The sequence below is a fragment of the Malaya genurostris genome, chromosome 2 (genome assembly GCF_030247185.1).
Source record: "Malaya genurostris strain Urasoe2022 chromosome 2, Malgen_1.1, whole genome shotgun sequence".
Taxonomy (NCBI): Eukaryota; Metazoa; Arthropoda; class Insecta; order Diptera; family Culicidae; genus Malaya; species Malaya genurostris.
Window position 1 is genome coordinate 61,640,903 of NC_080571.1, and position 18,453 is coordinate 61,659,355.

At 38.8% G+C, this 18,453-nt stretch overlaps 2 protein-coding genes across 5 annotated transcripts in view; one reads left to right on the top strand and one right to left on the bottom strand.

Annotated features, from left to right (window-relative positions):
• The window catches only part of LOC131432434 (uncharacterized), a 41,054-nt gene extending 27,382 nt beyond the window's left edge, over window positions 1-13,672 (bottom strand). The window contains exon 1 of one of the 3 annotated variants that reach the window (XM_058598700.1): window positions 11,676-13,672. In XM_058598700.1, coding sequence (XP_058454683.1) covers window positions 11,676-11,678 — 3 coding nt within the window. In that variant the 5' untranslated portion in view covers window positions 11,679-13,672. Of the gene's footprint in view, window positions 1-2,423; window positions 2,885-3,002; window positions 3,698-11,675 lie in introns of those variants that run through there. The other 2 variants (XM_058598699.1, XM_058598701.1) reach the window with 2 other exon arrangements.
• Window positions 1-18,453, top strand: part of LOC131432436 (nuclear protein localization protein 4 homolog) — a 77,226-nt gene that overhangs the window by 42,575 nt on the left and 16,198 nt on the right. The gene's annotated exons all lie outside the window — the stretch shown is intronic.

Here is an 18,453-nt window from a genome sequence, read left to right on the forward strand (position 1 = left end):
TTAAATAGAACTACCTACTAGATTTTCCTGCGGTATTTTTATCAAATCTTAATTTGTTACTATCGATTTGCTGCGCATCCCCAATTAATGAAAACAGTGTTGGGAAAATCATGATGAAAAAACTCATTGGCCCTTATTACGGGTATCACTACACGGTGAAAACCAAGTGAATTGATTTTCACCTTATTATCGGTATCACTACACGGTGAAAACCGAGTGAAGTGAATGTAGGTCTTGCTCACGAAAGTCGCTTCAAAGAAAAAAGTAATAACTTAGATGAGCTTGTTGTTATTACGAACATCAAATCACCAAAATTTTGTTGAAAAAATTAGTTTTCTCCACCACAGTGATCACTTCACTATGCGTGATACTGGTAATAGGAAAAATCAAGTGAAGTGACATGTAAGTGAAGTGAATGTGAAAGTGGAAGTGAGAACGGTAATAAGGGCCATTATCACTCGTAAAAAACAGGTCAAGAGATTTTCTAAAAAAAACTCAGTGATTAAAAAATCTGAAGATTTTCATTCATGAAACAAGCATCCACAAAACTCTGAACCTCGAAGTTTTTTTTGTATCAGCGAAACTTAGTGATGAATTTTCTCCCACAGAAATATCGCTAAAGAGATAATCGAAATGGAGAAGAATCTCCGATGATATTTCAATACTGAATTTCCACTACGCTTCAGTTCGACACCGAAGTGATTCATGCAAGAATAATGTTATTATATTTTCATCAATTAAAAAATCTCTACTGAATAAATTCGCAAGGTGATAAATATTGACTGCGATATTTTCGATGCACGTAGGGTGTTAAATAATAACAATAATATTTCTTCCACTTTCCAAATAGTGATAATAGCGACGAAAGGCTATTTCAATTCCAGCTGATTGATTACACTGCACTATTTAGATTAAACCCAATGAAACGCTATGTAGTATGAATTTGATTTGTAGAAGTAATATGAGCGCAGCATTTTGCATGTCGCGACCACACAGCAGAAGCACCGTTTGAATGGTGCGTTTAAATTGGCGTAGCGATAGCCTGCGTTCCTGCCACTTCTGTGTATGATTTTCAAACTAATTGGGTAATATTTTTAATCAGCTGCATAACATGCTTTTGGATTGGGTTTTTATTAATGTTTCTATTATCATTATAGATATTATAAATCACAGCACTTTTTGTCTTTATTGATGATATCATTCCACCAACACGGTATTGCTGAACAAATTTCGAACACATCGCCACCATTGTCCCACTTATCCACAGAGCATCAAATTGCAAGAGCTTAAAAGTTCGGTTTGTTTTTCATTTCAACCACCCTACGCTCACTGAACATTTTCAGAAACGTCCAGTTTTTGTTCATCGGCAAATTTATTCATGATGTTCTAGAATCATATTAGATATATTCAATTTGCGAACTTTTTTTCTTAAATATCTTCGAGGAGAATGTTCGCCAGCGAACTTTTCACAACTGATCAGTTTCAGTGAGAATCGCGTTTGCAAAACATCAGTAGTGAACATTTCTTCAATGAGTTTTCTGATTGATGATTTTTTTGTATCAAAATCATTTGCGAAAAATTGCGATTTTCGAAATCTTTTTTTTCCAACACTGATTGGAAATCCATTACTTTTCATTGCATTCAAGTATCGATTACTTTACGACATTGCAGAACAATATCTTGATTCTACGAAGACGACTGTTTTTTTTACCCAATGAAACGAGTTAACACCAGGTTAGTTCGTAGGCCCATAAAAGTACTAACAAAAATAACACACAACTTGATAGCCATCAGTCGATACAAAATTCAACAAGTGAGTAGGTCTTCTTCCCCCTGCTTCATTCATCCACACCGTAATCCGAACGTAATCTAGTAGAGCATAAATTAAATCAATTTTTCATTATATATTTTCAATTATTCAGACTAGGTCACCGCTCTACTGAAGGGGGAGTGTGGCACAGTCCGGGTCGTCAGGATCGGAAAAAGCCACATCGGAAAACATGATAGCGCGGGGAAGAAAGAAAACATCATTCCAATCCACCACTGTACCCAAGCACTCTAGCACTGGGGTCGTGGCTGGGAAGGAACGCTCCGGGTGAAGGTCAAAGCGAACGTCGAAATCGAAACTGAAATCTCATTTTCATGAACTGGTGCGCGTTGCTCTTCTCCCCATCGAACGTTCGTTCCGGTTGTTCAAAACCACTGTGACTGGCCTGCCTTCTGTTTTCCCGTGTATTTTTCTTTTTCGCTTCTTATTTTTCGCACAGCCTGTTTCTGCACTGTGCTAGTTACATACTTGTTTTGCCATTTTCAATCGAAAAAATAAACAAATCTGCTCGGTTCGATATCGATACAGTGAAGGTGCTACGCGATTTCATTGCTCCCGAACACCAGCAGCTGCCACGGAATCTAACAAAACTCACACATCGGTTGTTTTCACAAGTTGACCACAAACGGCAACACAATTCTATCGATTTTCATCTTGTTTCGGGAGGCAAAATGTCATATTTCTCACTTTTTCTGCAGCAGCAGCAGCAGTAACGATTCTGTGTGCGAAAATACTAATCGGACTGAGTTCTCTGGCGTTGAAAACACACACGAAACCCGTAATACGACTAACCGGAGCACTGTTCGCCCGAGGGAGTGCTATTGACGCACATAATCTGTTGATCTTCCGCTTTTGCATTCGGGGAAAATTCCCTACCCCTCCGTTCCGTCGCCCGCTTGCGAGTATTGCGTGTGCCACCCACTTCTACGCTTCATCGAGCATACGAGATGAACACCATCGTCGTCACCCGTTCCAGTTGGTGTGTGTGCAAACGATGTTTTCGTTCCCACGGTTCGAGCTCATCGAGAGAGAAAGTTGACTAACCGTAAACTTGATGGCCTAGCTAGGGCCTGGTAAAATCGCCCTTTATGCAACAGTTCCTTTTTACTCTTTGTCCCTAGCTTTCAATTTCACATCGGAACCAATGGATGTCAATATTCGACAAACGACTCACTGTTAAAAATATCCTTCGGACAAATACGTCACTTTCTTGCACTGCTGTTGTTCGCTCAAACTCTGTCATCTAGTTGAAACCTTAATTGTTTGGAGGACTTCGAAATTGCGTCTTTCCCTGGCAGGCAAAACTGTTCACTGGCCGATGTCGCAGTAGCATACTGCCGTACGGTGCACTAGACCCTGTTCACGATGATCCTGTGCGTCACATAGCAGCAGCAGATACAGTCTGACAATTCGTTTACTTTGCCCGACCAGGCACCGAATGACCGTGACCTTGTGAGTTGAATCGCGCTCTAAATCTATTCGATGAGAGTAAAAGTCTCCCACGTCTCACCGAACATCGGAACGCTGGAAGTGAGCAATGAGACTGTGACGAGATCGAATGATTGGCACTGTCTCACCTCCCCCAAACCATTGTACACGTGTGTGTGTGTGTAGTGAACCGAACCTTCCGAATGTTGTTCGAGAGGTTTTACTGTGCACGACATCCGGCTCTGGTCGCGTACTTTGCTTCCAGGAGAGCGCCGCATATTAAGGCGTGCAATTAATTCACTATCGATAGGATCTCTGACCTGTATACTAAGAGGAGAAGTCGGGTTGCTTTTACGATAAACCTTCCATCCCTCGAACAGCGGTTTCGTAGTCAAACTCATTGGAATATTGAACCCGATTATTATGAAATTGTTTTTGAATACAAGCCTTTATAAAAATAATTCTGATGTGTGCAATTTTTCTAACAGTTGAATAAACGAAGCCATTTACTCATATTCAGAACAGTAAACTAAAAATAAACTGAATGAATTTGGACTAAAGTCTGTAGAAATGTAGTTTTCATATGATCTTAAATTGGTCAAAATGGGTTCAGTCATTTAAAAAAAAAACAAACGGAACTCTGTTGATCGTTGCTTCCGGGTCTTTGCTGAGAATCGAAAATCGGACATTGCGAATATCGGAGTATTGCATAATTTTCACATAACCTGCGGTGTAGTCTCATATCGCAAATAACAACCCACTTTCCTCGAGGTAGTTCTATGGCACAGCAGTTCTCCGAATCCAGGGAGGGTTTGTGGTTCGAGTTCTAGCTTTGATCGAATTTTTTTGGCTATGCAATCGCTGTGAAAACCGACTTTACAATTGAGGTCCGGAGGGCCGAGTATCATATGCCATTCGACTCAGTTCGTCGAAATCACAAAATGTCTGTCTATGTGTGTATGTGTGTATGTGATAAATAATGTCACTCAATTTTCTCAGAGATGGCTGAGCCGATTTCCACAAACTTAGATTCAAATACAAAATTCCTGAGTTTCATTTGAATCCGACTTCCAGTTCCGGAACTACCAGGAAATATGTGCAAATTTGTTGAAAAATTCGCACTCAATTTTCTCGGAAATTTCTTAACCGATTTCCCCAAACTAAGAAGCAAATGAAAGGTCGTAAAATTCTTTAAAAAATCCCCTAAAAGTTGATCCTGATCCGACTTTCGGTTCCGGTATTACAGTGCGATTAGTGAAAATTTTCAATTTCATGAGTATATTTTCAGAAGCGATAACGAAACGAGGTGTACATTTTCATAAAACATACTGCTAAATTCTTCTAGTTTGCTGATCTTGTTAGTTAGTGAATATATAAAACTACTTTGGGACTACTAGTTTCCGGTTTCCACTTCCGAAAGCACCGATAATAGTAACGAAAATCTCCAAAAACTAAACTCACTTCGATTTCTCAGCAACGGTTAAGCCAATTTCCACAAATCATTATTCGAATTAAAGCTCTCATTGTCTTTGAATACACTGTGTAATTTCATCCAGATCCGACTTCCGGTTCCGAAATTATAGGGCGATGAGTGTCAAAACATTCAAATCGTCATTCAAAATGACGATGTAAAACTGGCACGCGTCAGTACGTGCGGCATTCCTCCGTTCGCAGCGTGCTTTGTTCAATTTCGTTTAGCGTGCAGGATTGCCACATTCAAATCCATATTTTTCAGGTGAAAAAAAATGTAAATTACTAAATCTTTTATTCAGTTTGTACCTACTTGTTAGTGTTATTACAAAATCATGATTACGATGATTTTCTATAAAAGTACACTTATTGCCTTTCTCATATAGAAAGTTTATGCAATCTCTTGCGAAATTGATAAGTGAAAATGTGTCCTATATCATTCGACACAGTTCATCAAGCTGAAAAATTTATGTGTCTGTGCGTGTATGTGTGCGAGTGTGTGTGTCAAATAACCTCACTCATAAAATACATAATCTCATAGTCTTATAGGTTGCTATTGAATTTCATCATGCTTTCATAGGGTAAAGTGTGTTTAAGTTTGCACACCGTCATTTAGAGCGACGATGCAAGCAAGGGTAAAATTCTTCTAGATTTGACTTAAAACTGATTCAATTTGTAGGCTATATTAGTTACTTACTACGAACCGACTTCGGCTATACTGGTTCCAATTTCCCGGTTCCAGAAGTACCGGAAATAGTGGTCAAAAAATCTAAAACGAGACTCGCTCAATTTCTCAGATATGATTTGATCGATTTCTACAAACAGACTCAAATAAAAGTGCTTATAGTCTCATAGGGTAAAGTGTGTTTAATCATTTAGCGCGGCGATGCAAAATAAAGAAAAAATCTTATTAACTTGACATAACTGTTTACAAATTGAAAAGGTTATGTCAGTTCATACCCAAAGAAAGTGTCTTATTTTATACAAGATAGAAAAAAAGTTTTTTACACAGAATCTACTAGTGATATTTTTGAAAATATAAATATAAATGCCTTTCTACATCATTACACCACTAGGTGGATTAAAAAAGGTTCTTCTGTAAGTTTTTCCTTCGCTGTTTCATTTGGGTTTCTCTAATAATCTGCAGATTTAAGCCTTCAAACCGATTACGATGACATGAAAAATGCAATGTTTAAATTCATTTATATGAGAATTACCCACAACAAATCGTTTGGGGCCATCTAGGATATATAAATGTAAGTTAGGAAATCATATGATATCAATTCCAATAGTTTACTTGTCAAACCCGTCTCGAAAATATAAATTATATAGCGATCTCGAAGAATATCCACAAACCGAAAGCCGCCGTCTTGGTTTTTTTGGATTTCCAAAACTATAAATTATTAATATCCACTCGTCCAGTGTGGACAAAAAGTATCTTCATGAAAAGTAGTAAAATATTATTTAGCTATAACCAATGGTTATTACTGATAATTAAAACGAAATGAAATCATTATTATTAGTATATATCGTTCATTTAGACCGGCTTTAACCTAATTATGGTCGTGCACCGGGCACAATGAAACAAATAGGTAATAAATCTCACCACAGTTTTCTTCAACCATGAACCTAGTCTTCCCCAATTACTCGTTTTCTCGGACCTGCGAATACCGGTTGAAAATAAGTAGTAGAGATGGTTGGGTGAACTTTTTGTTAAATCCGACCCGTACCCGATTGAAAATAAAAAACTTACCCGTACCCGATCCGAACCGATAAAACTCAGGTTTCGGGTTCAAATACGCGAAACCCGACTAAGACCCGAACCCGACCCAAATCAAAGCCTTGGTATTACATTTCTGTAGTGGAATTTGACCTTCTGTTTCAACAGACCTCGCAGTCGATTCAGAGTGTACAGATCCATTGTACGGCTGGTGCTAAGATTCTACTGACACTACGAATCCTTCCAGGTCGGGGCTCGAACATATGACAACTGGTTTGTAAGACCAGTGCCTTATGCATTGAACCGCCAACCCGGGACAATCCCGACCCGTACCCGTTAAAAATAGAAAAATCGTCACCCGAACCCGACCCTAAACCGACAAACATATAAATTTTTTCTATGCCCGAACCCGACCAATACCGAAACTGTACACGAAATGCTCGTTCATACCAAACATTTTAGAAAACTTCAATTTCGAGTTATTTGTGGTTATCCCATACTACTGACAAATTTTATCATAAACTGCTGAAGATATTACTACTGTTCTCTCGGCAGCTAATCACCGTTTTTTGATGAACTATACGACATTGCAATGGCTTCTCTAATCTATATAAAGGGTGATTTTTTAAGAGCTTGAGAACTTTTTTAAACAATAAAACGCATAAAATTTGCAAAATCTCATCGGTTCTTTATTTTAAACGTTAGATTGGTACATGACATTTACTTTTTGAAGATAATTTCATTTAAATGTTGACCGCGGCTGCGTCTTAGGTGGTCCATTCGGAAAGTCCAATTTTGGGCAACTTTTTCGAGCATTTCGGCCGGAATAGCCCGAATTTCTTCGGAAATGTTGTCTTCCAAAGCTGGAATAGTTACTGGCTTATTTCTGTAGACTTTAGACTTGACGTAGCCCCACAAAAAATAGTCTAAAGGCGTCAAATCGCATGATCTTGGTGGCCAACTTACCGGTCCATTTCTTGAGATGAATTGTTCTCCGAAGTTTTCCCTCAAAATGGCCATAGAATCGCGAGCTGTGTGGCATGTAGCGCCATCTTGTTGAAACCACATGTCAACCAAGTTCAGTTCTTCCATTTTTGGCAACAAAAAGTTTGTTAGCATCGAACGATAGCGATCGTCATTCACTGTAACGTTGCGTCCAACAGCATCTTTGAAAAAATACGGTCCAATGATTCCACCAGCGTACAAACCACACCAAACAGTGCATTTTTCGGGATGCATGGGCAGTTCTTGAACGGCTTCTGGTTGCTCTTCACTCCAAATGCGGCAATTTTGCTTATTTACGTAGCCATTCAACCAGAAATGAGCCTCATCGCTGAACAAAATTTGTCGATAAAAAAGCGGATTTTCCGAATGGACCACCTAAGACGCAGCCGCGGTCAACATTTAAATGAAATTATCTTCAAAAAGTAAATGTCATGTACCAATCTAACGTTTAAAATAAAGAACCGATGAGATTTTGCAAATTTTATGCGTTTTATTGTTTAAAAAAGTTCTCAAGCTCTTAAAAAATCACCCTTTACAATTAACATTGACACTGTTTTAGAGTTTTAGGGTCAGTAGCCGACATTTTGTTTTTGTTGCGATTATAGAGGATTTAACTTTGCGGTCATTCGTACCTCGAGTCAGGAAAAATCTTCCAAATCTATGTGCTGGGTTGAGAATCGAACCCCTGAAACGCATTACGCTGTACATTTGACGTGAATATCATAACTCACCTACGTATATAGTCAGCCAATTGTGTAAAAGTTTAAAAAATATGGGAACTGTTTGTCACAGAATGATTTTGGAAAACCATAGACCCATAGGCTTAGATAAAAGTCAAGCAAACAACCATTCTCAAACCGTACACAACTGTTAAGTAATTTTCTTTCCCATCATTCGTTCAGTAAAGATAGTGTTGATTCATATGGTTCAATATCGCTCAAGTAGCTTGAAATAATAAATATCTATGATAACGCTGATAATAAATGCTTTTTTCAAAGTTACGGCAAAACACCTACAAAACTATTTGTAGGCTTCGATGCACAAAAAAAAATCATTTATTGTGACAATTACCATGGTAACGAATATATACTAAAAGCTGAACTGATTAAAAAAGAACCTTTTTTTAAATAAATATTTATTGAAATGTGAGTTAAACCTAAATTATTAAGATTTAAATTGGGTGTTCAGCCACAAGTGGTGACTTTTTAGCCCTATGTTTTGGTTATTACCATTAAGAAATCATTTGTTTCCGCAATTCTGTGATTTTTGTGTAGGGAAAATTGTACATCTACTTGTATTGTGTAATGGGGAAACGGAACTTATATACTAAATTACTAACTAATACAGAGAGCGAATCGATTCAATTGAAGATTGCATCGATTTTTGTCGGAATTTACTTATAATATTATGTGACATTAGATCTAATGGTTCTACATTTGTGAGTCTGTGTAACTCATTTTTACTAAACAAGGGAGGACGCTTCAAGATCATTTTCAGAATTTTTTTCTGAATCCTTTGAAGCGTTTTCTTCCTGGTGGAACAACTTGCAAAAAGCATGGCTGGTCTGAAAATTTGTTTATAAATTAATAATTTGTTTTTTAGACAGAGCTTAGAATTTCTGTTTATAAGAGGATATAAACATTTAATATATTTATTACACTTTGCGTGGATTTCTTCAATGTGATCCTTGAAAGTGAGTTTTTTTTGTCATACGCTCAACCTAAGTATTTTGCTTGATCAGACCATGTCAATTCCAAGCCATTCAATTTGAGAATGTGATTATTGTTTGATTTAAGAAAAGAAGCTCTTGGCTTATGAGGAAAGATAATTAATTGCATTTTAGCAGAATTTGGTGCAATTTTCCATTTTGACAGATATTCACTGAAAATATTTCAGCTTCTTTGCAGGCGACTGCAGATCACTCTTAGATTTCTACCTGTGGCTAACAAACTTGTGTCGTCACAGAATAGCGATTTCTGGCAACCAACGCCTGGATTTAGAAGATCAGAAGTGAAAATATTATACAAGATTGGAGCTACGCTCGAACCCTGCGCAACACCTGCTCGTACGAGTAGCAATTCAGATTTACAATTCTGATAGCTAACCTGAAGAGTACGATCAGGAAACTGGAAATCAGATATTTTTGTTATTAAACCTTTGTGCCAAACACTGTCGAATGCTTTTTCTATGTCTAGAAAAGCAACTCCAGTGGATAACCCAGAAGATTTATTTGATTTTATCATGTTCATTACTCTGACAAGTTGATGAGTAGTTGAATGTTCATGACGAAATCCAAAATGCTCTGGTAAAAAAATTGAATTCTCATTTATATGAGACATCATTCTCAACAAGATAATTTTTTCAAAAAGTTTACTGATAGAAGAAAGTAAGCTAATTGGTCGATAACTTGATGTTTCTGCTGGATTTTTATCAGGTTTCAGGATAGGAATTACTTTGGCGTTTCTACATCTTTTTGGGAAGTAAGCTAATGAAAAACACTTGTTGAAAATTTTAACCAGGAGTCTCAAGGCAACATCGGGAAGATTTGTAATAAGAATATTAAAAATTCCATCATTACCAGGAGCCTTCATGTTTTTAAGTTTCCTAATGATTGACTTAATTTCATCAAAATCCGTCTCAGTAATGTCATCTTGTAATAACACTTGAGTTGAAATATGATCATATTTCAGTGAGATCTCATTTTCAATAAGACTCACAACGTTAAAATTAAAATTATGGACACTCTCGAACTGCTGAGCAAGTTTTTGAGCGTTTTCGCCATTTGTAAGAAGTATTTGATTTCCCTCCTTGAAAGCAGGAATTGATTTCAGAGGTTTTTTTTGAGAACCTTAGCAATTTTCCGGATAGGTTTAGAATATGGTTTAATTTGTTCAAATTCGTTAGCGAAATTTTCATTTGGCAAAAGAGTAAATCTATGTTTAATTTCTTTTTGTAAATCCTTAACTATGATGTTCATAGCAGGATCACGAGAACGTTGATATTCACGGTTTGGTTCACTACAAATGTGACTTTGATCTATTAGAACCAGATCAATTGTAGAGGGGTTTTTCACGGAAGAGAAACAAGTTGGATTACTGGGATAAAGAACTGTAAAGTAACCAGCAGAGAGTTGATTATGAAGTATTTTACCCTTACTTTTATTTTGCCTACAATTTCACTGGACATGTTTTGCATTTAAGTCCCCTATTAGGAAAAATTTCGGTCGATATCTTGTGAGTTTTTGCAAATCGCAAATATGCTCCAGCGATGAAATAAATTCCATTAATGGTTTCAATTTCGATTCCCAAGCTTTCAATAACTTTAGTATTGAAAGAAGGTGAAATTCTATGTTTAGTTTGCCGTTGGACAAACATGGCAACTCCACCCACTGCAGTAAAACTTTTAAATCGATGAACCACATAATGTGGATTGCTTTTTAATTTGACATTTGATTTAAGGAATGTTTCTGTCACAAGAGCAATATGAATTTTGTAAACATTGAGAAACACTTGCCACCCTGAAAGATGTTCGTACCTAAACAGAGCTCTTTCACAGAACCAGGATTGGTAATGAACTGATTTGCATTGTGTGTGGTGTGTGTGCATTCGTTGATCTATGTTGTACATCGTTCGCCTCGCACGAGAGTCAATTACTTGCATCGAAGTTTTGCAATTTTTCTGATTCACAGTGCTGAATCATCATGATCGCCATCACCAAAATCAACAAACCGAATGGTTCTTTTCAGGGCATTCAATATTCTTAAATAATTAGGTTCGAAATTATATTTGACATTGATATGTATAACACACAAAAACTTGTGGTTAAATATTCGAAACAAAACTTAACACAGTGATTTTGACAAAAGATGCGTAGTCCTACGTCAAAAGTTTGGGCTGTCCCTAGTAGTTTCTTTCTGTTCGACACTAAATTCAACACAATCGAATTATTATTACTTCCGCTTACTAAACCGGAGGTGTATCAGGAAATACCCTCGGAAACCTGAAAACGTCATATGCGCCCCCCCCCCCCCCCCCAAACCACATCATTTTTCAGTGATTTTCCGTTTTCCCATATCCCTTTTCGGACGAAGGAAACGCACGGTGTCTTGTTAGACGCATTTTTTACGTCGTCACTTTCAAGTAGCACTAACAAAAAAACAAACCAAAAAAAAAACAAAAAACAAAAACGGTGAAGTGAAACTTCACAAAGCCATCTACCAATTACCATTCACGCCTGCGAGTGACGGTCGGTCCGTGTTCTTCACCGTTCGCAGGACCTGCGAGAAATGGTGCGTCTCCTTTTCTCCGCCGTCCACTTGCCTGACTTGGCAACCTTCCGACGAAACCCACAACAACAATAACAGCAACGCAACGACGGTTTCGACGGTTCAATGGCCTTGGGGACGAAAATGGATGTTGTGCTGCGTGCTAACGACGATTTTCTTTCGCCTTCGAGTGCCGTTTTCTTCCAGCTGTCACACACCTTGCCGTGTCCGGTCGGTCGGTCGATTGCGAGGACACACCAAAAATATTCCTACTTTTTTTCGCTTCTTTTTTTTCGATGCCGGACTGACGAATTTCGGCTTATTCGTAACTTTACGTAATATCACAGTTATTAACACACTTTATTTTACCTAGTTTTCGGCCCAGCTTTTAGCAGCTTTGCCTATAACTTGTTTCCATTTGTTCCTTTGCTGCTTATCTTGTAATCGAATGCATGTATATTCGTGCCCCATCACGGAGCAAAACAATCGATACGATTAAGCCCAACAGCGTATGTAACAGATTGTAACTTTTTTTTTTTGCTTTTTGGTTTGACACAACAATCAACGAATGAGTTTGCACAATACATCGAGATAACAGATTTCGCCCATTTTGCGAGCGATATTTTAACCGTTTCAACACCCGGACGACGGAAACAGTTGCTACTTTCACTACACACGTAATTCCGCTGGACGACCTACGGAGGGATGCCGGTGGATTTCTGCTTTCCTGACACCGAAAGTCACCCCTTTTGCGACGAGACGTTACTGATAAGGACCGGTGTGATGGCGTTTTCGTGTGCCGTAGTTTCACCGCAACACCACTACGTTGTTACTATAGTAGAACTAAATGACTGACCGTTCCGGTCGGACGTTCAGGTTTTCTCACTGCTGTTGACGGTACAATTGACGGTTCGATTGTATCGGAACGGTTTGAGACACGATTGACGACGCCGATGGTTGTAAACATTCGACAGCATTGCTCCTGACGGACTGCAGCAGCTCGCCTACTATGGTACCGTAGATGTCGACGAACCCCTTCGGAATGACAGAGCCACCGAGCACTGCCGGGATGTGAGACTATTCTAAGTGCGTATTTTGGTTTTGCTCTCGCGTACGTTTTTTTTTTTTTGGCTTCAAAGACTCCGCTTATTGATTATCGATTACTTGGTCGGTTCGTTACGTGGTGGTTGTTTGTCTGCGTGTTTCCGCAATCTACGCATCAGCGAAAATTCGCCTTTGACTGCCCTTTTTGTATGGTGGAAAATGTCCTGGATAAATAGCTTATGGTGTATTTTTTTTTCGCGCTAACACTGCTCACATGCGAGCTCTTCTCCACGAGATACTCTACTCTCGAGCCGAACTTTGATCGACGGCCATTTTAGTCGACGTTTTTTTCCGGTAACTTCTGCTGCTGATTCTCCGTGTGGAACACTTTGTCGATTATCTCTCTTGTATGTACACATCAGTTTTTCGTGTCTGATTACATCTATTTATCGCGTCATTACTCCCGCTAATGTTTGCCATTGTCGCCACACTCAAGCCGTCATTCCTCCTCTACCGCCGTTCCCGGGTGTGTGTGTATGAAATTCACTTTTTTTCTACTTGCCGGAACCTCATCGATGAACGCCCCAAACTACAGAACTAATCGAACCACTTGCACGCATACAATATGTTGTTCCGCTTTATTACGACGCTGTTTGATTTTTGTGATGATGATATAATAATAACAAAAGAGTGAGATTTTTGCTTCAATTTTTCCGCAGTTACTTCCACACGGCTCACGCGATTCTCTATATCTGTTGGCGATTCTCTCGACGGTGGCCACCCGATGCTTCAGCAGTTCCTACACACCAGACCTCACTAACACCTGCAGCGAGTCCTAGCGAGATTCACTCTCGCGCCCCTTCGTCTCTGTGTGTTGTTTCACAGCTCGTGGAATCACCGCCGCACGATGTCCCGTGCCCATCCGGAACCGCCGACCGTCCGCCGCCGGTTACCCCGGTACAACACCAGGGACAGCTGGAGAAGGTCTCTCGTCATCAGCTGAGCCGCTTCGTTGCCTCACCTTCACCTTGCTCTGCATGGCAGGCGCAGAGAGATACATAGATAGAGAGAAGAGGCAAAATCACCAATCTGTTGCCGCGCGTCGATGTGTTCATCCAGTTGTGAGGGGGCCGCCAGTTCACCAAGAAAAATTATAAACAAAAACAACCATCTCGTGCTCCATGCCTCACCCCACCTTGCACTTGTTTCAAAGCTTCTAACAGGCGAAAACATCCAAAGTTCTCTCTGGGACTCTCTTTCTGTTAATCTCACTCTCTTTCTCTCTTTTCCCACGACTCGATGGAGAGCGCCTGGTTTTTTACATGATTTTTTTTGTACGATCACCAATTTTCTCTCACTTTGCTGACTTTGACGTCAATGCTTTCCGGACACGGAGATAGGGCTGGAAAAACTCAGCGACGGCGTAGAACTTGTAGGGTCCCGATGTTGACATCAGACATCACCACCACCATCACCAACAATTGACACCGTTGTGTGTTGAGAAGCTCCAACCAAAACCATATTGCAGCTCTCCGTTGATTGTTCGAAAACAGGCATGCCTCGGGCGGCTACTAGGAGCGTGATTGATGGAATCGTTGATAGAAACTGATAAGTTTCGAGGCTCGGCCAGATAGCAGTCGGCTGCCGATAATTGCTAAGTTTCGTTCGTTGGTCAGTATCATATTTCTAGTCTGCTAGAATAAATAATGCCTAGCCTCCGGTTACCAAGGGTCTGTTTTGCGACCATGTTTTGAAATCTTATAAAGGATGCACGTTCGGCCTCGATAAGAATTACGAATGGATTCTGTGAGGTTTAAATAAAAACGGGATTCTGTTCCATGCTTTAAAATTATTACCGAACTACGCGCTTAAATTCTTCATTATAAAATACTCAAACATTACCGTTCGAAAACTAGTAAAGCGCTGGTTTTAGAAGTCAATTGGCGTATATTCGAGCCCCGACGTGTGAGGATTCTTAGTGTCAATAGGATCGTAGCACTAGTCATGCAATAGTCCCGGGTCTAACGAAGAGAACACGATTTTTTGGTACAAAATTAACTTTATTCATCAACGTAATCTTCATCGAGAGCAACGCAATCGTTCCAGCGCCGCTCTAGCATTTCAATACCACTTTTGGAGAACGATTTATCTTTTACCTCAAAATAGGCCTCAGTTTCGTGCGAAATTTCTTCCCGACGAGCAATTTGTTCAGCTCTGCGAACAGCCAGTAGTCGCTGGGAGCCAAACCTGGCGAATACGGTGGATGTGGGAGCATTTCGAAGTTCAATTCATGTAGTTTAGCCATTGTTTTGATTGACTTGTGACACGATTGTCTTGATGGAACAAATAATTTTTTTCTTTGTCATATGCGGTCGGTTCTTTGCAATTTCAGCTTTCAAACGCTCCAATAACGCTATATAATATTCACTGTTAAGGGGCTGTCCATAAAAGACGTCATGCCATAAGGGGGAGGGGGGTGTTTCATAAAACGTGATCTTTTGTGACAGGGGGAAGGGGGGGAGGTTTTTGGAATGTGACGTCCAATATTTTCAATGAGCGCATTTTTGAAATACCTAATTATATTACTGCTTTGCTCTATTTCCTGAAAAAATCTCCAAAATAAACGTTTTCATTCTATAGGAAAACGTGTATTTGTTGATGTCAAAGCTTCTTCTTGTAAATTCGGAAATGAATGATGCAGGAAATCATTTCTGTTGTGATCAGCAAAAGTGCACGGGGGAGCGACTAAATTAGCGAAATTAATAAATTTTGCCTAATATGACTAAAAAAAATACCTTCAAACGGTTTAACTTAAGTTATGCACTGACAATTTTTTCAGTAATTTGATTCTCTAGCATTGATAATAGTACATCAAAAGAATTTCTCTTATCTGATTCTGATGCAGTTTATTCAATTGTACTCCATTTGAAAAAGGGCGGGAGTTCAACGATTTCAGACGTAGATCATGTCATGTCTTATCTTGATCATATGTGATTTTCCTCCACCAACATCAAAGCTTATCGAATCATCCAATGATTGAACTTACATAAATCAAGAATCATTTTAGCTCAAAATCACTACCCATTGTGTGACAGAAGATCAGTACCGATATTGATCGATGTGATTTAAAATTCACTGATCAACTGATCTTGAAAAGATTCTTCGGCAGTGATCTCGTTTTGATGAGGTTTTGGTCTTTATTTTCTCAGCCCTGTATGCTACACTAAGGAAATATTATTCTTTACCTAAAACAATAATATATCTGTGTACCCCTAGGAGAAATTAAAACAGATGATTTAAATGTTTCATCAATTCCAACCAAATACTTTTGTTAATTTATATAATTGATATTAATAAAATAATTCCGATGATTTTGTAGTTTTAGGGATATTTTTTAATCTAATGACAGCATGTAATAAATCGATTTTTCCCTCATATTTGTATGGTTTGTCATACATATTGAGAATGTATTGAGATGAATCTTATTTTTTTTTTGAATTCGTGACTTGTGACATAGAGAGGGGGGGGGTCTTTGCTTCTGTGATAATTTGTGACAAAGGGGGGATGGGGAATCAAAAATCGTCAAAAAAAAGCGTCTTTTATGGACAACCCCTTAATGGTATTTCCTTTCTCAAGATAGTCGTTAAATATTACACCACGTACATCCTAAAATACCGAGGGCATAACCTTTCTTGCCGATTGTTGAACGAATTTCACCACTCAAATGATGGATCGTTTTGATTCCGAAGTGAAGTGATGAATCCATGTTTCATCCATTGTCAAATATCGACGCAAAAATTCCGGTTTGTTACCTTTAAACATGGCCAAACAACGCTCAGAATCATCAACACGTTCTGGTTTTTGGTCAATAGTGAGCAAACGCGTTACCCATTTTGAACAGAGTCAAATGCTCATGCAATATAAAGCCAACACGTTCTTTTGATATCCCTACGATGTCAGCTAACTCACGCAACTTCACTTTTCGATAATTCAAAACGATTTTGTGGTTTTTTTTGTTTCATCGGTGTCTATACGACCACGTTTGAACGCAGCAAACCAATGTTTTATTGTTGTTTCTGATGGAGCAGCGTCTTGATAACACTTTTCAAGCCATTGCTTCGCTTGAACGGTAGGTATTTTCCCCATCAAGAAGCAGTGTAAAATTAAAACACGAAATTGTTTTTGATACATTGTTCTGAAAGTAACGAAAGTAGCGTCACTCTTCGTACAATATCTCACAAACTAATGAATAGAATATCAAGCAATTTAAACAGCTGTCTTTTAAAGGTTAGTATTAACTGAAAAAAGATGACTGCAATAAAACTAGCGCCATCTATGTATTAGGCCCGGGACTTTTCAGCCCATGTGTTAAGTGTAAAATTTCATGACATTTCGATCAGCCAGAAAAAAGTGATCACCATTTAAGTAAAGCTACTTTTGTCATTCTCAAAACAATTTCGTGTGATAATTTATCATTGCTTCTTGATGAGAAAAAATACTGTACAAGTTTTGTTATGGCTTCAAAAGGGTTATCTGGACTCTGCTCCATCGGAAAGAACCATTTGTTATTGATTTGCTACATTTAAACGTGGTCGTACAGACACCGATGATGGTGAATGTTCTGGCCGTTCAAGTGAGTTGGTTACTCCAAAAAACACCAAAAAAAGCGAATGAACATGAACATTTGACCATGAGAATTCTCTGTTTGGGTGCCGCTCAAAGTAGGTGCCGCGTTTACTCACAGTCGATTAAAAAAACAACAACGTTTTGATAATTTAGAGCAGTGTTTGACCATGTTTACAAGCAATAAATCAGATTTTGCGTCCATATGTGACAATGGATGAAACATGGATTCATCACTTCACTCCGGAATCAAAACGATCACCACCTCAATGAATTGCAGCCGGTAAACCATGTTCGAAGCGTCTAAATGCAGCTGGGAAGGTTATGGCTTCATTATTTTGGGTTACACATGCTATAATCTTCATCTACTATCTTGAGAAAGACAAAACAATCAAAAGCGAATTTTAACACTCCTTCATTTCGGGGTTAGCCATATTTTGTGCTAGGTCACATAACCGGTTTCAACACTTTTTACGTTTCGTCTTTGACTCATCAGTGCAGAGCAGCTCAAATTAAACTGCCTAATGCTAAACTTGGTAGATCAATTTGAACCGCTAAGCAGACGTAAAGTTTCTGCTATTTGCAGAACATTTATGTTTTGCAACGGAGTACAATGCCCTAGCACAAAATTTGGCTAATTCCTGAATGATCAAGAACCTGCATTGGCAAGAAAAAAGTCTGCTTGGCGGTTCAAATTAAACTGCTCTGCACTGATCAGTCAAAGACGAAACGTAAAAAAAATTGAATAACCACTATTTCACCAAGACACTGCTGCACCGATTCACAAGTCAATGGCAATGATGGTTCAACTGAACGAATTACACTTCGAATTGTTCCCTCACCCACCCAGATCGGGCCCAAGTGACTCGCTGGTAAGAAATTTAACTCAATTGAAGTAGCTGTTGTTGAATGTGAAGGCTTCTTTGGGTCAAACGACAAAACCTTTTACAAGCCCATCAATTTTTTGGCACTTATTGAGTGATGTGTTACTTCAATTTGGATGAGTCCTTGAACAAGTTTTTAGTATAGCAAAGCATTTGTTTTGCATGAATGAACAGGCCGGACTGATTT